At 41.1% G+C, this 22,884-nt stretch overlaps 1 protein-coding gene and 1 long non-coding RNA gene across 16 annotated transcripts in view; one reads left to right on the top strand and one right to left on the bottom strand.

Moving 5' to 3' along the window:
- SPIDR (scaffold protein involved in DNA repair) overlaps positions 1-22,884 on the bottom strand; it is a 353,215-nt gene that overhangs the window by 240,080 nt on the left and 90,251 nt on the right. Inside the window, exon 1 of one of the 15 annotated variants that reach the window (XM_049700388.1) lies at positions 62-182. The exons of the other annotated variants lie outside the window; for them this stretch is intronic. Coding sequence (XP_049556345.1) covers positions 62-130 — 69 coding nt within the window. The 5' untranslated portion in view covers positions 131-182. Of the gene's footprint in view, positions 1-61; positions 183-22,884 lie in introns of those variants that run through there. 15 annotated transcript variants of the gene reach the window in all.
- Positions 9,068-21,208, top strand: LOC117203341 (uncharacterized). The gene is made up of 3 exons (XR_004486077.2): positions 9,068-10,056; positions 11,349-12,873; positions 17,021-21,208. It is a non-coding gene; the product is annotated as an uncharacterized LOC117203341 (long non-coding RNA).

Here is a 22,884-nt window from a genome sequence, read left to right as displayed (position 1 = left end):
ACCCATGGTTACACCTCTGTAAACCACTTGGCTTGCCTTCCCCAAACCAAATGTTTCCAACCTCCAATTCCAGCCCAATGAGAACGACAGAACACCGACATGGGTTCACAGAAGCACCATTCCACCTCATCTTACGGGTTCACAAAAGCACCATTCCACCTCATCTTAACGTCCAAAGTGCCTGCTCTGAGGAGCCCAAGGAGGAAATGAGAAACAGCAGGGCAAAGGCTCATCCTAAGACAAAGAGCAAGAAAGAGAAACTGCAGCACTCAAGAAGGAACCTGCTGGGTCAGTCAAAGTTCACTGAGTAGCAGCTGAGCGTGGAGAAGCGCCTGCCTGCAGGCCCAGGTCCAGGAGGGCCCCGCAGCAAAGATCCGCCCAGAACCAGGACCACATGGCCCAGCGGGTGAGTACAGGAGAAGAAAGAAAAGCACCCTTCCTCCAAGGAAGACAGTATATGACTGGAATATGGATGCAGTCTGTGACACAACCTGTCTGACCATTCTCTCTGTTTCAAATATGTTCAGAGAAAGACACAGCCCACGTCTTTCTGCAACACGGCCTTCTGGCAGACCCAGGCAGGGGTGGCACACATATCCCTGGTCAGCTGGAGGCTAAGGGGCATCCAACTCAAACCTACACTCAAAACTGGGGCTTCAAAATTAACAGGGAAGCAAAAAGGACAGCATACTCAAAAAGATTAATCTGTTCATTTGTGCAAACAGAACCAGAGGCAAGACACAGGTTGTTGCTGGTTATGAGTCAGGCTTTGCTTTTATTCAAGGCAAAGAATTAAAATCCTACACAGACTATTAGGTTTAAAATAAGCTATAAGGATATACTGTACAGCACGGGGAATATAGCCAATATGTTATGATAACTATAAATGGAGTATACCGTTTAAAAACTGTGAATCACTACATCGTATACCTGTAACTTATATAATATTGTACAGCAACCACACTTCAATTTAAAAAAACTAAACTAAACTAAAACAAAATAAAATCCTACACAATGCAGAATGGGGGGTGGGGAGGGAGATGGGTTGTAAGAAATGGAGGGAGGATCCTAGAGAAGGTAGAAGGCTTCAAAGGAAATAAGCCAGGTAAGTGCCCTAAGGAACAAGGGAATAAACAAAAGCAAGAACACTGAAAAGCAACTACACAGCCTCACAGGGCCTAAGGTGTACCTTCCAAACATGGGTTCCAGGAGGTGTTAACAGGCATTCAGAGAAAAGGGAGCTCCATAGTCAAATCCATTTGAATAAACATGGTTGAATAAAATTAAGTGCTGAGATTTCTCAGGGGCCTTTAATACATCCTTCCATACTGTGATCTCTAGGAGGAGGCTGTAGTTTTCCATAATTTCTTCTATCTTCTAAAATATCATATGCTGAAGAGAATTTAATATTTTCTTGACAACTCACAATTATTCTCGTGGATAACCATTATTTTGGACTTGGACGTATGCAGTTCTGCATGTGCCAGATGGGCTTCCTTTCCCACCACTTACAAGGCTGCTGGCTGGTCTCAAACCTGTGATGCCCAAGTCTGCTCCTAGCTGCATTTCTGATTGACTATCAAAGTCACACACTCCTTGTTTGCTTTGGGTTTAAACCAGGAAACAGCAAGGCTCAGTGTTGGACAACAGGAGGACTATAAAGATTAATAAAATATAGATTCTGCTCTTTAGACATTTGTACCTAGCTACTTGTTCACAATTCAGTGAAGCCAAAAACACTCACTGTAAAGAAAATCTAAAAGCAATTATTTTAGGGACTTCCCCGGTGGCACAGTGGTTAAGAATCCGCCTACCAATGCAGGGGACACAGGTTCGAGCCCTGGTCCAGGAAGATCCCACATGCTGCAGAGCAACTAGGCCCATGCACCACAACTACTGAGCCTGCACTCTAGAGCCTGCAAGCCACAACTACTGAGCCCACATGCTGCAACTACTGAAGCCCATGAGCCTAGAGCCCGTGCTCCACAACAAGAGAAGCCACCACAATGAGAGGCCCGCGCACCGCAACAAAGAGTAGCCCCAACTCGCCACAACTAGAGAAAGCCTGCGCGCAGCAATGAAGACCCAATGCAGCCAAAAATTAATTAATTAATTAATTAATTAAAAGTAATTATTTCAGAGGTTAGCTGAAAAGGTCCCAATCAGACTTCAGGCAGGTAGCATCTGACCACATCTTATATAACATGATGAAAGAGGGCAAACTAGGTAAACTGAAACAGAGGAAGATAAAATGATTTATATGTAGTCGTCCAGAGTCACACAACAAGTTAAGTGAATAATCTCAGGAATCCCCACTATCCACACAGGATTCTAAACACAGTACACCAGGCTCTGTCTAGAAAATAATACCAGCCAAAAGAATAGAGGAAAACATATATACACACACACAGATACACATACATATATATGTCCACATATTTAATTTCAACAGCTACTAAGTGAAGAAAGGCAAAATGAATTCTCTCTAAAGAAGAAATTTGCCCTGTGTATTTTCCCATAACATGAGGGTCAATAAAGGTGATACAGCAAGCACTTTATATTAATATCAAGGATTTTAAAAGGTGTAATGTTTTATAATGCTCATTTCATCATTATTTCAATAACTAAAAGATAATGTTTAACATACTGTTGGGAATTTTATTGACCACAATGAGCTAAAACAATATTATGGAGATAAGTCAGCTCTGAAAATGATTACTCTTTAACATTCATGCAAGAACATGAACTATGAAAAAGAAGTACCAGGTTGTTTCAGTCTCTAAAAGCTAGAAACAACAAAGTAGTCCACTCTTAAGAAGATACTTGGTTTAAACTGTAAATTCAAACAAAACAATGTTTATCTTGGTGAAGTTTTAAAGACCCATGATACTATAAAGTTATGCTGGGCTTGATTCATGAAGTCATGTAGGTTTTCTTACTTGAAAAATAAAGATAATGCTGACAAAATAATCAATTCACTAAAAGAACATATCTGAAATATAGTTGAACTAGCAGAATATTTTATATATACATGAAACTATATATATAAAACACTGTATAGCAGAACACTGACAACCAGCAAAAGTTTTGTGGATGTTTCTGAACACTTACTATGGAGTGTGCAGGAGTATTAAGTCAGCGGTCGAGCTGAACCAACCACGTGCACTCAGAAGGGCTGCTTTCCTCACTGGCCCTTCACTGGCACCTGAGAACTGATCTCTTGGAATATTCAAATTGGTAGAAGTATTCTGCACACTCAGTACCTTGGCCACACTGTACTATTCTGTGTATAGACAGTCTCTGCAAACCATGTAATTTATGGTGAGCACTGCTTTCCTTCTGAGCGACTGGGTTTGGTCACTACAGTCAGTCACCAAGCATGGTTACCAGCATGACCAAACCCCACCAGGAACCAGTGAGCTTACTACACTCTGCACGCGCTGCTACAGTCACTGCTTGAGGACTAAGCGTGTCCTGTGCAGCCTCTGGGTGAGCACTCTTGGAAGCTCATAGCTGGTTCCCCCAAATGCTCCTGACACACCTTTCCCCTGTGGACTGTGCTTGGGATCATTTGCTGTAATAAACCTTAGCCTCAAGTATAACAACTTCCAAGCCCAATGATTCCTCCCAACAAATCACTAAATCTGGGGATGGTCTTAGGGACTCCAGACACACAGTTTATAGAATTTTATTAATTTTAATACACTTTCCATTATTTGAGTAGAGTAAGAGGTACAAACTAGTCTACACAATCCTGGTAATCAGATGTGGCTGGATTTTCTTGTTTTTTTTTTTGGCTGTACTGTGTGGCATGTGGGATCTTAGTTCCCCGACGAGGGATCAAACATGCGTCCTCTTCATTGGAAGGGTGGAGTCTTAACTACTGGACCGCCAGGAAGTCCCCTGGATATATTTCTTTTAATAATGTATATTCAAGACTTAGAGAACCACCACAGACAACACATAAGCCAGTGAGGGCGGCTGCGTTCCAATCAATCTTCATTTGCAAAGACAGGCAAGGGGCTTGACGTCGCCTGCAAGCTACAGTCTGCCAATCCCATTCCAGAACAACTGAGCTTCAATAAAAATAGTTTTTCTCAATTTCTTTTCTAGGTAAAGACAACCACGGATTTAAAAAATAATAAAACAAAAAGTAAACCAAGGAGAATACCAAAACTCTTTCCTCATCACTCAATGTACCTTAATATGCTATAATAAAAGTAAAACTCAAATCACCTAAATTAGAAGTAGAAATAAATTTTAAAACTCAATTAGTATTTGCTGATACCCACTCTGACCTCAGTATAATACCAAAAGTTATGAAGAGAAAATCCAAGGGTAAGCTGGCTCACTGGCACTGGGCATCCCTAGACTGGCTGACATACCCCTACACTGGGTTTTCTACTGCGTCGTAACAAATCACTACCAACTTAGAGAGTCCAGGAATGGCAGGCTGAGTTCTCTACTCAGAGTTCCCCAAGGGTAAATCAAGATGCTGGCTGGCTGCTTCTCGTATGGAGCTCAGGGTCCTCTTCCCAGCTTGCATGGTTGTGGAAGATTCAGTTCCTTGCAGTTTTTGGACTGAGGTCCCTGAATTTTTGCTGGCAGTCAGCTGGGGGCTACTGCCAGCCTACATGACTTTCCACATGGCCTCCCCCATCTTCAGAGCCAGCAACAGATAATCTTTTTCCTGTGGAATCCTCATATAACTTCCTGCAACTGGTTCTTACAATCAGAGTTTCGAACATTTAATTTAGCCAATAACTGGATTCAGTATTGCTCAATGAATATCTCAAAGTATGCCTAACAAAATTAAAGCCCCTAAAAATCACTGAGAGGTTTTGAAATGAGCTTTTTTATAGAAAGGGTCCTACATTAAAAACATTTAATCCAAATTTCTGAGACACTGGACCAGCATTAACATGAACCTTAACCATTCAGGTAATACATGACCTCGAATGAGGTCAAACAAAAAAGCTTTTCTATCGTGTGAAGTTCTTAACCATACTTGTAAGTGCCCCAAATCTATATAAATTCCTTTCTTCATCATCCACAACTTACTGATTTAATGACAACTATCCTAAAAGAAACTAAGCAAAACAAGAAATTTATAACAGCTTGAAAACATAAAACAATTACAGCTATTTTCTTAAAGGCCCCTAAAAATTTTTTTTGTTTGTTTTCTTAATAGCTATTAAGTCTTGATCTATTTTACCAAAGTAAAAAAGAAAGAAAAATATACAACTTCTAAACTAGACAAAGCAAAATAAAGAGAATTACACACCTTGCGAATTTTCTACCAGTTTTAGCTACAAATCCGCCTGACCATATCTATTAAAATTAGGCGTTGTCTATTGTTTAAATGGCCTTTCTTGTCTCCTTGATTAAATTAGGTACAATGGAAAGCTGAGTTGTCCAGAACAAATCAGAAGATTAAATCTCAGCTAAAAATGAGGACAGCATCTAAAAGTAAACTATCACAAAGAGGCCCAAGGTGGAGACAAACAGGACAACATCCTCTTTTTGCTAGACAGACATAAAAAGAAGGAAAACAAAAGAGAACCTAGACACTTAGACTTCAAAACTGCACAAACAAGGCAAAATAATTAAATCTAAACAATTCGGAAATATATTCAAAGTGGGCCAATTTATATCTTTTTTTATTTCTTCCTTTCATAATTTTCATATTTTTAGTTGTGGCCTTTTTTTGCTTAGAGAAGTACCTTTAATATTTCTTGTAAAACTGTTTTCGTGGTGCTGAATTCTATTAGCTTTTGCTTGTCTGTAAAACTCTTTGCCTTTCCTTCAAATCTCAATGAAAACCTTGCCGGGTAGAGTACTCTTGGTTGTCAGGTTTCTTCCTTTGATCATTTTGAATGTATGTCCCATTCTCCGCTGGCCTGCAAATTTATGCTGAAACTCAACTTATAATCTTATGGGAGTTCCTTTGTACATACTAGTTACTTTTCACTTGCTGATTTTAATATTCTCTATTTTTTTGTCATTTTAATTGCTACAGGTTATAGTGTGGACCTCTTTGGCTTCATCTTGTTTGGGACTCTGCTTCCAGGACCTAGATGTCTCTCTCCTTTCCCAGGTTAGGAGGGTTTTCAGCTACTACTTCTTCAAATAAGTTCTCTCTCTTCTTCTAGAATCCCTAAAATGCAAATGTGTATAATGTTAGTACACGTGATGTTGTTCCAGAGGTCTCTTAAACTATCCTCATTTAAATTTTGTTTTTTCTGTTCAGCTTGAGGGATTTCCACTACTCTGTCTTCCAGTTCACTGATCCATTCCTCTGCATCCTATAATCTGTTGATTCCTTCTAGCCTATTTTTTATTTCAGCTATTACATTCTTCAACTCTGCTTGGTTCTCCCTTAAATTTTCTAACTCTTTGTTAAACTCCCTGTGTCCATCCATTCTTCTCCTCAGTTCTGTAAGCATCTTTATAATCATTACCTTGAACTCTTAAGTGGGTAGATTGCTTATCTCCACTTCATTAAGTTCTTCCGAGGTTCCTTCATTTGGAACATTTTCCTTTGTCTTCTCATTTTGCCTAATTCTCTTTATTTCTTTGTATTAAGTAGAAAGGCTGGTTAGGCTTCCTAATCTTGGATGAGTGGCCTTAGGTTGAACATGTCCTGTGGGGGGGCCCTGAAGCACACCTCCTCCGGTCACCAGAGCTATATGCTCTAGAGGTGGCCCCTATGTGAGCTGTGTGGGCCCTTCTGTTATGGCAGGTGAATACTGTGGGCACACTGGTAGGTGGAGCTGGTCCCTGGCCCAGCTGGCTGCTAGGTCCTGCACTGGCAGTGGCTGCCAGCATCCTGGTAGCTGGGGCTGGGTGCTGGAATGACTGGCTGCATGGCCTGGGGGTTCCTGGGGCTGCTGCCAGCTCCCTGGTGGGTGGGGTTGGGTCCCAGGTGGCTGACTGCAGGCCCCAGGAGCCCTGGGGCTGCTGCTAGCCCACTAGTGGGTGAGGCCAAGTCCTGGGCTTGCTGGTGGACAGGACTGGGTCCTCATGCAGCTTGCTGCTTGGTCCCAGGGCTTGTGCTGACAGGTTCATGGGTAGGTAAGCCTCTGGCACTGATGAGCTAAAGGGAAGATTCCAAAATGGCCCCTGCCAGCACCAAGTGTCCTCATGGGAGAATGCACTCCCAAAAAGGGCTTCCACCAGCATCTATGTTCCCAGGAGGAATCCCAGTTGCCTCCTGCCTCTACAGGAGGCTCTCCAGTATCAGCAAGTGGGTCTGACCCAGGCTCCTTTCAAATTACCGCCCCTGCACTGGGTGTCACAGCACATGAGATTTTGTGTGTGCCCTTAAAGAGCAGAGTCTCTGTTTCCTACAGCCCTCTGGCTCTCCCAAAAGTAAGCTCCACTGTCCCTCAAAGAGAGGCACTCTGGGGACTTGCCTTCTTGGTGCAGGACCCCCAGCTGGGGAGCTCCTTGAGGAGAACCGCTGCAACTGTGATTATCCTCCTGACTGTGGCTGCCCTCCCAGGGCTGTGGGCCTGGACTATACCGTGACTCCACCCCTCCTACCAGCCTTGTGTGGTTCTCTCTCTATTACCTTTAGCTGTGAAAAGTCTTTTCCACTAGTCTTTAGATGGTCCTCATCGACAGCTGCTCCGTAAACAGTTGTAATGTTGGAGTGCCTGTGGGAGGAGGTGAGCTCAGGATCTTCCTACTCCGCCATCTTGGCCAAACCCTTCAGTCTATGGAATTTTTAACAAACGTGATTTTTTTAATTAAGCCTTCTGATTATGAGAAGGTTGTGATCTTCTTCATTTATCTTTGAACCAAGCAGCACTATCTGAAACACTACTTGAAATACTCTTTTTCTGATGAGCTGCAGATTTTTAATCAAGTTTTATGATACCATTTCAGGAATACATTCCATAGCAGTGATCTGAATACTGTCATGTTTACCTCCATTTTCCATAGTTAGGTCACTAGAGCTTGATAATTAATGAATAAGTTCTCGAAGACCCTTATTCCAATTCTAGCCATTGTATCTCTTCCTTTTCATCTCCTTTGTGCATAGCATAGTACCTAGCACCAGCTAATAATTTTAGACATTGTGTTAATTCTTTCAAATCACATATGATTTGGAAAATTATTGTTCCTGGCACAAAATGGCTCACTTTTGACACTAAACTCAGTTTAAAAATTTTAATTCACTGTCACATACATACAAAGAAATGCTCTAGGCAATATAGGAAATACAAATGTGAACAAGACATCTTTATATTGATGCAGCAGACAAAAAACTGGCACTTGAATCAGAGAGACCCGGTTGTAAATTCTAGCTTCGGTATCTACTAGTGGTATAACCTAGACAAGTTTTTTAACCATTCTGAGCCTCAATATCTCAAACTATAAAAGAGGAATAATAATACCTACTTCACAATGTTACCTTGAGAATTAAATGAAGAAATATAAAAAGCACTATAAGATTCTTAGGAATAGGGCTTCCCTGGTGGCACAGTGGTTAAGAATCCGCCTGCCAATGCAGGGGACACGGGTTCGAGCCCTGGTCTGGGAAGATCTCACATGCCGCAGAGCAACTAGGCCCATGCACCACAACTACTGAGTCTGCGCTCTAGAGCCCGCGAGCCACAACTACTGAGCCCGCGTGCTACAACTACTGAAGCCCTCACGCCTAGAGCCTGTGCTCCGCAACAAAGAGAAGCCACCGCAATGAGAAGCCCGTGCACCTCAACGAAGAGTAGCCCCCGCTTGCTGCAACTAGAGAAAGCCCGTGCACAGCAACGAAGACCCAACACAGCCAAAAATAAAAATAAAAAATAAAGAGTGCAGCTAATGAGAACTCCTTTAAAAAAAAAAAGATTCTTAGGAACAGAAATAGTATATTATCTTACTTATCCCAATGGCCAGCGCTGCCTTAGCAAATTACAAGCCTTCCTATCCCTACTCACTCAACAAACATTAATAACATGTACCAGGCATTGTTCTGGGCTGGGGACAAAGGATAAATAAAACATTTTTCTTGGCCTCAAGAAACCTGCAATATAGAAGAAGGAACAGAAAGACAAACATTAGTAACATAAAGAGTGACAGGCGTTAAAGTAGATGTGGGTCATGGGAGGATTCACAGGGAGCGACGGCTCAAGTTTATGGGCAAGGAAGGTTGATGGGAAAGTCTTCCCAGAAAAGGTGACTTGAAATTGAGTAGATACTTCACAGGCAGGGATGGAGGTGGGAAAGAAGAGTGAATTCTAAGCAAAGACAACAGCAGGAGGCAGAAATATGATGGAATAAGGAGCCCTCCATCTGTGGGGAGTTGTCCTGTGGTCAGCACAGCAGAGCCAGAGGGCCAACGATACAAGCAGCGGGGATAAAAATATGACCACCACATCCCAGAAAGCTCTAGGCAGAGCATTTCTAACCGCCATCTATTTAGCAGCTCTCCCGATCTCTTTTGGCTTTTTTTGGAAGAAAACCCAGAGGCTTTATCTTCATGATCTCTTTTGATCCTTGCTATATGCCTATGAGATAGTTATTCCTATTCTTTTCCAGAGAAGGCCCAAAGAGGTTAAGTTGCTTCTAGGTAGAACAATGACAACTGGGACCCCAGCCTGGCCCATCTGAAACCATGCTGTCCACCACGTTCTTAACTCTCATGCTCTGTCTAATTTTGCAAATGATTTCAAACTTTTGACTACAACATAAATTTCAATTGGCAAGACATGTATGTCTACAACTGAAACAACTATTTTACGAAGCAACATATATACTCTTGTAATGGTTTCCTTTCTCGTCCCTTTTAAGAAAATCTCTGGTTGTAGCTTTTAAGGAGGAGCAAGTGGTCAGCAGTGCCAGTGCCGCTGCTAAGTCATGTGGGCTGAGAGTGAAGTCTGCCTTTGGACTGAACCTTTGCGGCCCTGGGGAAGAGCACCACGCCCAGGGGCAGAAGCTGGACCAGAGGCACAGAAGAGGCATTAGAGACAGAAACATAAAGACACGTCTCAAGGAGTTCTGCTTTACACAGGAGTTGAGGCAGAGGCTGCAGGGGAAGTACAGTCAAGAAAGGTGAGAGTTTTGTTTTGTTTTGATGAAGAAATCTGTCTTTTGCAAACATAAGTAAAAGGCAAATAAATAATTTGGCATTCAATACCCTCATGATCCTAATTCTCTAAGCTCATTTCCTATTGCTCTTTCATAAAAAAGCCTAACTCAGCTACACCAAATTACTGAATTCTTTTCTTTTCTTTCTTCCTTTAATATACTATTTATTTTACCTGGAATGCCCCTGCTCCTTCTTTTCTACCTGGCGAACTCTCATTCAATGCTGAAGACTTTGTTACAGCATCCATCATCCATGAAACCCTTCTCCCCACCCCAACCATCTATCATGAGTGAGCACCCACACACCCACCACGGCGAGTCCACCAGTAACAGTTCCCATATTGCTTTAGCTTGTACCTACAATGGAGTTCTTCCTAACCCACAAAGGGCTTTTCATTTTGCCACCACTACATATTGTACCCAGTTCTATTTCTATGTACTATTTGTATACATGTCTGTCCTTCTTTGAGACTGTGAGCTTGAAAGCCTAACCTGGTTTTTGTATGCATGGCTCCAAGAGTACAGACTGGCATAAAGAAATTTCCTGCGAGAGAATATGAAATAAGTAAGTTCTGACCACTTCACTCACTGAAAACTTCTCTTTATTTGACCTCTAAATAACAACAGCAGAAATCAATTTTTTTTCACTATATACCTTTCCCTGAAGTGTTGGGAGCCCTAGGTGCAACTGTTCCATCTGAACAGCAACAAAGGGGAAATAAACTTTGCACCACTTCTGCAGTTAATAGAGAAGGAAACTAAAGAGGTTCCTTCTGCTTTGGGGGGAGAGCAGATTTCTTTCTAAATTAGATGTCACACACACAAAAAGACCCTCCAGGAGACCGCAACCAAATTTTTAGATACTACTCATAGGATAGGCTAACCACTTCTGTTCTGACCCATTGTTACATCTAGGAAACCACCTTTTCAGGAGATAATCGTGAAATCAGCTCCTGTGCAAAGAAGATGAGATTAACAGAACGCAGCAGACTTGAAGTGTAGAAAACAGAAGAGAATGGGAGATAAAACAAATAGAGACTACCTTCCATTCTATTAAAGGAAAAGACACTCATATAATGGCAGGGGGCAGGGGGTGTACGTAACATACCTTAAAACATAAAAACAGATAGACAAACCAAAAGAGCCACTGTTAAATATGAGTGAATTTAATATGACCACAGGAAAACAGCCCTGAACGGGATCTTTTTCAGACTATGGTGAAAATATTTTCTTTCCACATGTATTTTGTTCCTCAGATGATGAGACTCTTAAATATACCCTAGAAAAGAAGTTCTTTCTACAAAGCATCCCCTTCATAACTGCCTATCATGACACAGCAACCAAGAAACACAAAAGCTTGTGCTGGGGACAGTCAACTGGTGATTTCCTGCTAGACTTTCTCAACTCACAGGATGATGAAATGGCCTGGTGTTGCAATGCAGTTATGACTTTGGGTGAAAACACAGGGCATCCAAGATAGAAGTGGCCAAAGACAGTGGTGCCCAGCAAGAAGTTGTTCCTACAAAGGAAATTGCAGTTTCTAAGATGAAGAGGAAGTCAAGAGGGAGAATTAAGTGTCTTAAGAACTTGAGAAAATACTGAAGAAACTACTTGTGGTCTCACATCTATTTAAAGCCTTACATAGTATATTCAGGTTATCATTAGTTATAAATTTGAAACTTTGCCAATGCAGTTTAGGGTAAAGCTCACCCATAGAAGTCAAATCATGTCTGTTAGGGGCTGCTGTTCTCCTCTATTCCTTGCAGAAAGCTCTTCTGGAAAAATGTATGGTGATGATATTGACTGAAGGGACAGAGGAAGACCACTCTCACTCATCTGCCCCTACACAGTTAAGAGTCCTGGTCAGCTTCCTCTTCATTTTACAATGCCCTGCATTGCCCTCTTCACACACAAACCCTCATACAATAAGCGTCTAGTCTCTGTAATAAATGGCAACTTCTAGAGTTTATTTCCACTTGCCCGTAAAATGTACCCAAGTCACAAAGACCACACTACTAGTCAGTTCCTTGGCATTAAATGAATTAACACAAATTATCATCCTATCTCCTCCATCTGTAAACAACAGAAACTCAATGGAAACTTCATATCCCACCCCCCATCTCCCTTTTTAATTTTTTTTTACCATGTCCAGAATTCTTTTCCTGATGCTTAGAAATATTCGCACAACAGACCTTTTCCACCATTAAGCAAGAAACAGTATTGCATATATGTTTTTAGTCAATAATAGGCTTTAAAAATATTTAATAGTGGTATTAACAAGAAGGACAGTATTAAGTTTTTCATAAAAGACCACATGTGACTTTTCCTGTATCTAGAGTGTGTGACCACGTCGATTTTCTATCAAGACCCACAGCATGTTCACCTCTGCAAGACGATGTGAGGCACCAAGGACCTGCTTTTTACCCTAATTTCCGAAATCTTGTTTGGTACTATTTCACTCTAAATGACCTGCACTCAAGAGTGAGATCTCCCTCACAAAACCACCTTTCCGACGTCTCAACTCCTTTTGACTCTGTTAATAACCACTGATATCACCATCCTAGAATTTCTAATTTGGCTTTGGAATCACTGTGTTCTTACAATCTCCACCTGCCTTTCTCACCTTCATTCACTTAACAAACACTGATGAACAACAAGTGCTCTGCTCGACGCTGCAGCACAAACACGAAGACAGACGTGGGCTAGTTATGGACAGGGAATCATCTGTTACAACAGAGTGTGCTACATGCCATGGAAGGAGGAAGGACAAAGTGCTATAAGGTATGTAAGAAGGGCACGAAACCAGACCCAGGGGTGGGGGCCAGCGAGGGCTCCCGGAGGGAGGGAGAGTGAAGATGACCCTTCGCTGTGCTGGGATGCCGGCAGCAGAGTTTCTGCCAGCTATTTAACTTCTTTATGTTGACATACTCCCACTCACTTAAACGTGTGGGTTTACGTAACAACATACACTACCTGTGCCCTGTGAATGCTGTCCACGAGCTTTAGGTTAGTTTTCTATCGTGTGTAACAAGTTTCCACAAACTGAGGAGACTGTAGTCACACAGGCTTATCAGCTAGTAGTTCTGCAGGCCAGAAGTCTTGCTTGGTTTTTTTGGTTTGTTTTCTTGTGGCTGCACCGCATGGCATGTGGGATCTTAGTTCCCCGACCAGGGATCGAACCCATGCCCCCTGCGGTGGAAGCAGAGTCCTAACTACTGGACTGCCAGGGAAGTCCCTTGCTTGCTTTAACTGAGTCCTCTGCTCACAAAGCTGAAATCAAGGTATGCCTGGGCTTACTTCTCCCCTGGAGACTCTGGAGAAAAACCCAATTCTAAGCTCATTTTCTTGTTGGCAGAATTCAGGTCCTTTCAGCTTTATGACTGAGGTCTCTATTTCCTTGCTGGCTGTTGGCCGGGGTCCACTCTGAGCTCCTAGATGCTGCCACATACCTCGCCCTGTGGCCTCGTCCAACTGTGAACCAGCAATATTACATAAATCCCTTTCCTGCTTCCAATTCTGACTTCCTCAGTCTCTGACATCTAGACCCAGATTTAAAGGGCTCATGGGATCAGGTCAGGCCCACTGAGGATCAACTCTTGTCTTCAAGTCCACTGTGCTACATAACAAAACCTAATCATGGGAGTAAATACCATCCTAGTCACAGTCGCAGGGATGATGCAGGGTACTGCCGGGAATGGGGATGTCAGAGGTCATTTTAGAATTCTACCTACCACAATTTATAAAGAAAACACAAAAACTTGGCATTAAGATACTTGTCATCAAGGAAGAATTTTATGGCACTGATCAGAAACTGGGTACTTGGGTTCTCTCTATATAAAGATTTTAGTTTTCAATCCTGAGATTCCAAGAACCAAAAAATTATAGACAACTCCCAAATCTATGCCTCCTGCTTTTTTATCCCTAATTCACTCATCTTTACAAATGCCTGAGACATTTATATTTGAATATCTCACTCAACCTCACATGATAAGACTCAACTAACAGCCTTCCCCTTCAGAGTTACCCCGTTCTGAGATTTCCATTACATCCGCAGGCAGCCAGTGTTCCAGGGTATCAGCCTCAGCATGATGATTTTATCTTTTACTCTGTGTTCTCTTTGACATCAAGCCAAACTGAAACTAATACATCAATAAATCTTAATACTCCTCCCTCTCTCCATTCCCAAGCACACTCTGTCTAGAACAGGGTCATTAGAAACACTGGTCTCCCAACCTGACCTCCCCTCCCTGGAGCTTTCTTTTCTTCCCCTTCTGTCCACGCACACACTGGCCCCACTCTGCACATGCCAGTGAAGTCCCCAACACCCCACTCGGCCGACTCAGGAACTCCCACTCGGGAACCAGAGCAGCCGCTTGTCCCAGTCCCGGATACAGGAGCTCCTGGTGCCAGTGCTCACGGCCAATACTTAGCATTCCCTGGGCCCTGAACTCATACTTCAAACCCCGTAATCCAGCTCCACACCAGAGAGTCAGCTGCCTGCACTCCTCACCGTCTAGTCCCACCTCAGGCTCTGTGTACTGCTCTCTCATGCAGACGTGCCTTAGCCTTGTGGCGCCAGCTGCACAAAGGCTTTTCTGATCACTCTCATGCTACCACCTGCCTCAAGGACCTCTGCATCCAGACCGCCTGGCATTAGCCTTATCTTGCTCTGGCTCCTATCAAGTTTTTTACAGGGGCACTGTACCTCTCCCACTTTATCAAGGGTGTGCGTGTGCGTGTGCGTGTGCGTGTGTGTGTGTGTTCGTTCCCTCAGCATCTTATGCAGCACATACAAGAAGCTAGAGAATTCAGTCAATTTTCCCCATGATCCAATCTACATCTCCAGTTCCTTGCCTGGAAGAACATCTTTAAAACAGAGGTTAATACAGCAGGCCATCCATTCTGGTCTCTGTAGGAATGAGGTAAGAGCATAATTAACAATCCAGAGTGGCAGACAAGTCAATTTATTTAATGTTTACACTGAATAATATTTAAGACTCTTAAAATAGGAGTAAATGGAAAAACGACTCTAGGAAAATAAACTACTTCTTCTAGACATCGAGGACACATAGTAAAAGAGGTTTTGAAGTAGGGAGAGAAATAGAACTTGGAAAAATGTGCATTTTCATGTGCAAAATTGCACGTGCACAAGGGTTGCTTTGTTTCGTAAGTAAAAGATGGGAGACAATCTGAAAGTCCACCCACAGGGGAATAGCTAAATAGATGACGGTATCACCACGTGCGGACACTGTGCCACAGCGGTAAAAAGGAGACTTCCTGAGCTACTATGGAAGGGTCTGGGCACACTAAATGTGTTACTTCGTGTGCAGAGCTATGTGTCAAGTATGCTGTCATTTGTTTACAGAGGTCAGGGGACATATCTTCATATACATTTACTTACATCTCTGGAAGAATTTAATAGTAGTGTTTGCTGATTGGGGGAAGGGAACTCTGGGATTGAGGAGGCTTCCGTCCTTGCCTGTGGTATGTGGACTGTGTGAACCTGGTACTGAAAGAGGCCAGGCAGAGCCACCTCTGTAATTGCCGGAATGGAGCAGATTCATCCACAGCTTGTTGTAAAGCTCTATGCTCCAGAAGAAGCTTCATGCTTCCAGAAATACCCATATGTGTTTACCTGATCTTCTCTGGCAGAAGAAAAGTTTTAGAGGTAACATGCCCAAACATTTGTGGACTCCTTCTTTTGCCAGAAGCGCTGCGCTGTACACAGCAAAGACACATCCAGTAGAACAGCCACAGGCCTGCAACGAGGGCAGACAAGTGGCAACTGCACACAGGAGGCTGCCCACGCCTCAATAAAGACCATGCAATCTTGCCATTTGCGACAACATGGATGGAGCTTGAGGCCATTACACTACGTGAAATAAGTCAGGCAGACAAAGACAAGTACTGCATGGTATCACACTTATATGTGGAATCCTAACAAGCCAAACTTGCAAAGATACTTTAAAGCACAGGAGGCAAACCGGCAGCCAGCAGAGAAGTTTTCATTTTTGCTTTTTGCCCTACAGAGTTTTTCATTTTTCGTTTTTATTTTTCTTTGAACTAGTTGCCTACATGTAGAAATTGGGAGATTTCACAGGCAGATCTGACTGATAGCTTCTCTTGAAACTGAGAGGATCTGGCAATGCTGCAGTCACACTCCTGCAAGGCAACAGCTGGCCAGAGCTTTACTAACAGTTCTTGTGCTCAGCCAGGCCCTCTGGGCCTAATGGTTTGTATCACTTGCCTGGTCCACAAGCATCCACAGGCCTCCCACCCTGGGACTTGTTCCTATACAGATGAATCAATGACTCCAGGCTCCAAGGTGAGCAGAACGAGCAGAGTAAACTGATTCACAACTTGACAGTGACATCCTTTGGCTGCTTAAGGACTAATGAGAAATAACCAGCCACACAGCAATGATTCTTGTTGCCTGTTTTCTGGGAAAGCCACTCTCCATTTCTGTAAAAAGGTGTTCCAGGCTCTTTCAAACAGTTTTACACATATACATACATCCATATGATTCAGTATGAAAGCCAATCCTGATCACACTGTTATGGTTTGTTATTTCGAAGAAGGAAGAATACCTGGGAGGAGAAAGCTAGTGGTACATTCCAAAATGAGAACTACCATTTATGATATATTCTTGAGACACAAAAAAACACATGAAACACACACACCCACAATTACTGTACTTTCTTCAGAGGTGGGATGCTCTCTACCCTAAACTGCAGGACACTTACAAACTCTATAAGGCATAAAGTTGAGATTTAATCTCAAGTTTATCTGCAGTGGTTAAGTTGATTTTCGAGGAAAACAGAAAGAATTAAATTCATACCCCACCTTCATCCTTGAAGAAAAGGCAAGACATAAAATCACTATACTGTATTCATTAAGTCTCTTTTCCATTTTGCCCCTGTGCGTACAGCCAAAAAGGAAGGCCATCTCAGACTCCTTCACACGCTCTGACGTACAGAACTGGGACCTGGGGCTCCCAACAAGCAGACGCCTTGACTGTGGTACTTTCCAAAGGAGAGATGCTGTCAACGTTTGGGACTAACAGTGTTCCAACACAATGATAACAGAGGTGATATGAATACTTCATCTAATGTGCCACAAATAATATAAAAACAGAACTCTACTAAAAATCTATAGAAGTAAAATGCCTCATTCTCATTACCAGATGTCCAGGAAACCCCACTCACACTGAGTTAATGTCTTAAGATGAAAATAAATTGTACAAAAATGTTAATTCTAATTACCTCCAGCTAGAGAGACTATAGAAAAGTTGTGATTATCAGTTAATAATGCAGAGAAAACTCAAAAAAAAGAGGTGTGTGTGTATCCTACATCCTAACTTCTTAAACGTAAATAACTATGGGCAGGACAAAAACCCATAAAAAAGAAAGAAATATATTACATGACAACAAAATCTTTAAAATTTTCCTACTGATATAAAGGTGAGAAAGTGCTCTAGAACTGAGAAATTCTTATGAGACAATCTAAGCCAATGACATTCCATATTTACAGACAACTACAGAGAGCACAGGTGTGAATGTATTTAATCATCTTCTCTTCACAAGATTGCTGTGAGGCAGATATAACGAGATCTTAGCCTTAAACCTTCATCTTAAATTAAGAAAATCTGTGTTAGGTCCTGTCTCCTGCCACCACAGGAAAATGGGCCAAACTCAGGAGTGAACGTACCTGTAAACCTATCATTTTGGACATACAGTTATTTGGGAAAAAAATAAGATAATCACTCAATATTTATTTCTTTAAAATTAAAAAATAAAATGAAATGGTCTGCCCAAAGCCCAGTTTACTTGTTAACAGATCTGATAAATAAGGATGGCGATTCTTACCAGGGTGGAGAGCAAAGACTGTCAGCATAAAATACGTGTAAGCCACGAACATTTTAGTGAGTAAACACAAATCCACTGAATCACAGATACGCGTATTTATATTTAATGTCCTCTAATATCATTTACTAACCTTAATGCAGCTTTAAAACACTACATCCTCAACACATAAGAAATCTCCTTTCCTTTCTTTCTCATTTCCTCCCCAAATTTTTTTCAGAACTCCAAATTCCAGATTTCAAATCTCTTTCTTATAAGTAAAAAAACAAAGGCACATATTTATGGAAATGAGTTTGAGGCTCTTTGAGCCTTCCTTCTTAGAAGCTCAGCTCAGTAAAAGAAGCAGAAATCATATGGTGAGGAAAATAAATGCTATCTTGCTCCATCATACCACAGAAAGAATGCAACCCATACCAAAGTGAAATGATGCAGTAAAAATAAGATAAAGGAAAGAAGTTTGACTTAAGCAAATGCCCTCCTTCTCTTGGCCTTCCTAAACCCCTCCACACTCAGTGCTTTTTTCACGTAGACATCCTAGAACCTAGTGGGATATCTTTAAGAACTATAAGATACACACTGAGCAGAGCACTGCACTGACGTCTCCAACACAGGCAAGATAAGCACAAGTTCTGACTGGTGGCTAGGGAGTGGGTGTTGGGACGTGGAAACACAGTGGAATGATTTTCCCTCCCTTAGATCCAAATAGCAAGGTGTGTCAAGGCCCAGAAATTTGGATGGAAGACTCTAAGTAAAAGATGAACAAGAAACATGTTAGTATAGAAAGTTTAATGTGTTCCCTTACAATCCCCGTTGATCAATTCACATTTCCCCCATTCCTTAATTTCCTACTTATTTAAGAATCAAAACCTTTTACATGAGCACTCAACTTAAACTGATGAGAATACAAGGAGATTCTTCTTCTCTTAGGATCTAAATCAAAGATTCCATTGTTGTCCTCATCTGCCCTTTACCAGCAGAGTAATGCTGGGCAAGGCTTTAATTTGAGACTCAGCCAAATTTTCCCACAGGCACAATAGAGACAGTAATGCCCACCTCAACAGGGCCACTGTGGAAACTGAATGACAAAAATATACATAAGCAAGATCCTCTAGGACTCTGCATATCAGTTAGAAACCCACATAACAGCAGATGTCCTCACTGTACAAGTTTTAAAAACTGAAGCTCAACATCCAAATTTTCTAGGGCTTTATGTATATACTGGTCTTATTTTAGGTATCAGATGCAACCCTTCCCTGCCCCCACCTACCTCAAATGTGCTGTCTACTCAGGAATATTTTTCATCACAACTTCTCCTGGAAATATACGTTATACAGATCATTACCACACGTTCAACCTATGGGACGCATTAGCTTTGTTAATGAGCTCTCTACTTGGAATTTAATTATCATATGAAATTTTGGTAATACATTTTCAAATGGCCAAGCCATGTGATCATGCATGCTTATTACACAGTCATTTCTTTAACTCTTTTCCTTAATTAAGTACAGAATCTTTCTTCACTTAGTTTTTCTCACAGATGAAAATTCCGATGGTATCAGGACACATATTTTGTTAAGCATCCTCCACTACGATATGAAAGTTTCAGTACTGACAGATACTCAGAGTGAGAAATCATGCTCTGATCCCTCAACTTTATTCTGTCACCCTCATTATAGGCGTAAAACTGTCTGATAAAAGTAGAGAAATTTAAGGGAATAAATACAGAATAAAAAATATAATATCACCGATTCTATTTTCATGAGAATTGAATGTTTAAACAGTTATATTTAGTTCTGCTTTCACCACAGATACAGGTATTTAACTCATGAGTATATGAGTCTTGCCAGCAGTGTTTTCAAAAAATCCCTGCCACTACCCATCTGCCTGTCTTACCTCTACTCACTCATTCACGATGATCCAGGCCCTCAGGAAACTTCAGTCCAGTTGGGGAGAAAGGCGCGTAAGGCAGTGCTTACTGGGAGCTATGACAAAGGACACACTGGGAGCAAGAAGGGCACTGTGGTGACGTGATACCCAAACCCTAGCTTTCGACTAGCGCTACGACGTGTCTCCTGAGGAAGGAGGGGAAGGAAGTAGTATACTCCTTCCAGCATTCAACATTCTAAGGCTTTCTGAGAAATTTATGTGTATTCAATCTGCATTAACAGTATTTAATACTGTTCAAAGGTCCTTGGAAGAGCAATAAATTAGTATTTTTGCCAAAGGAAGATTTGATGGGGGAAAAAAAGTTTCTTCTGTTCAAGCTTTACTGGAAGCCCAGCGAAAGTAACCCATGCAGAAAAATGCCTGAAAGAAATGTTTATATTATAGCTTTTGCTAACATGTTTGGTTTTAAATACTTAATATAAGCCTGTAAAGGCATATGTTTATGATTTATTTGCTTTGTTTGATTATTTTTTGATATAAAATATGTTCCCATACCTAAATGCCCCATCATCATAAGTCTGATGTGTGATGTGACTGTCATCCATTAACTGGCCAAGCTGTTAGTACATGGTGAGCAGCTGAGGACAAGGCAACCTGCCAGATTCCAGAAAGGCATTAATGAATAGGGCAGTGATCAATCACAAAAAAAGAAATATTAGCAGACATCACCCCCCAAAATCACATATTCCGACAGTAATGCAAGACTTCTTTAAAACCTTTATCAGTATCAACAGAAACTTCATATCCTTGGTTAAGTACTAGAATGAAAAAGAAAAAAAGTAAACTTCCGAGGATCTAGTGAGCTAGTATAAGGCAAGATACGTTTGCTCACTCACTTACACATACGCAAATTAGTTTTGGAAAAAAATTGTTTAAACGTATAATTTTCAGACAAAACTGCTCTAATCATTAGCTTTCTGTATACTTACTGCATTTTTAATACAAAAGGGTCAGGGCATTTCTGACAGTGGAAAACAAAGTTGGTAAGTGAGAAAAAAACCAAGAAACTAAGCAAGAACCATTCATTCCAATGAGTGAAAGGATGAATAAAATCCTTAAAGATGGATATTTGATAGTATTTTTCTTGCTTCTAATCCACCTCTTCCAGCTTTAATTTGCATATGTGACTGAGAAAAGCACTTTCTGAATACTGTGTGCTTTCTTCAGTGGCATAACGCAACACCTTCCATGACACAGTAGAGTTCATGTGGCACCTACTAGATACGTGTCTGGTATGGTTAAGAGAGCAGTGATAGTTCACCAATTCAGACACGGAGAGTCAATAAACAGACAAGAACGTGATATCGGTGTCAAAAGCATTGTTTGTATATGAAGCCATAAAAACCACATCTCTGAAAGACAAAAATATTAATAATCTTGTTTTAAAACAACTAATTCTCCAGACCCACCTAACATGCCAAGACAGAGGAGTGTTCCTCACTCAGTTTAGAATCTACACTGAAACTTATCTGAATGAACTTGACCCTGGCTGGCAGCAAGCCAGTAACCTTCGTCACTGAAGACTTAACAGAACACTGTGTTCTTGGCACAAGCACAAAGAAAGGTGTTGAAATCCACGCTAAAAATAATCTCAGCTCACATTTTAATCGGTTTTTAAATATGATGATAAAAGATAAATATGATGAGGGCTTTTCAGTGTTTGGTACATTTTAAATTCAGATAATTTTTAACCCCTACTCCATTTGGTTCACTTTCACAACACTTCCTCTGGGCCCCTCCCAGAACACTGTGAATCCCCACTCTGGCCCTCCTCTGTGCCTCCTCCTCTAATGATTTACCTGGAAAATTCCAATGCACCCTGCACTGGCAATGGTAGGAGGGACAGCAAGTAAAGCCAGAAACAATGCATTGACTCACTTCCGCAGAAAGCCCTGGAGAAAAATGTGGGCCACGGTTCAGTCGTCTTACGCGATGCTGTCAGAACAGGTAAGAGGTACTAAAGTTATGTCATTCCCATACAGGTTACGTTAACTCATCCACAAAGGTAAGATGCAAATGAGAAGGCAAGGAACACACAATGTGGCAGCGAGTCTATATACTTTCTTTCAGAAAAAAACACTAGTCTTCCTTTAGTTTTTGCCATCCTCCTTTTCTCCTACTCCAAAAAGGCCATCCTTGGTCTAACATTAGGATAGTTCAATCTCACCGCGAACTACAGCAGTTCACAATCACCTCCTAATATGGGGGAAACCCACACAAGTCCTAGAATGCTCAGAGTGAACAAGATTCAAACCACAAACATTCAGCAGTCTACACTGGCAGAAGTCAACAATGAAATGACAGATGTTTATTCACCCTTAAACCTTTAGCTTTTAGTCTTAATTATTTACTACTTTTATAGATCTCTCATCTTACAGCAGCACATATCCCATGTCTAAGTCAAAGCAAACAAGCATATAAAGTCTTTAGCTCTGATGCTGATATTTTTATGGCCTAGACTCCAGATAAAAACAGAATTACATAGTCAAATGATTTTTCTCAACATAGTAAAACATTAAAGAATATTGAACACTTACTGTCTTAAAATTATAATGTATTTTAAACCTTACTTTTTCAAAATTATAACATAATTATTTGTTCATAATTATTTCAAATTATGTTTAAAGTAAGTTGTAGTTAATACTAACCCAGGAAGTCAAAGAAAAAGAATTTAAATATGCATGGTTTACCTTCAAATAAACGCTTCTTTTTTCAACCAAATATGACTGACTCAGATGAATATTAAAACTAATCTAAATATCTTGATACTAACTGATAACTAAGTATACATGGACCAAAAATGCATCTAGAAGTAGGCCTAGGCTTAAAATTTTGCTATAATTAAAAAGTCAGTTCTACTCTATATTTCTATGATATGACCATCTAACCAACAAATTAAAACACATTAGTTAACTTTATATAAAATCACCATTTATATTATACATTTGCTATAAGGATGTATACTCTCTTATGGCATTCCACC

Source organism: Orcinus orca, chromosome 17, assembly GCF_937001465.1.
Source record: "Orcinus orca chromosome 17, mOrcOrc1.1, whole genome shotgun sequence".
In the NCBI taxonomy this organism is placed as follows: domain Eukaryota; kingdom Metazoa; phylum Chordata; class Mammalia; order Artiodactyla; family Delphinidae; genus Orcinus; species Orcinus orca.
The sequence above is the reverse complement of the archived record's forward strand: the minus strand, read 5'-3'. Positions and strand labels throughout refer to the sequence as shown.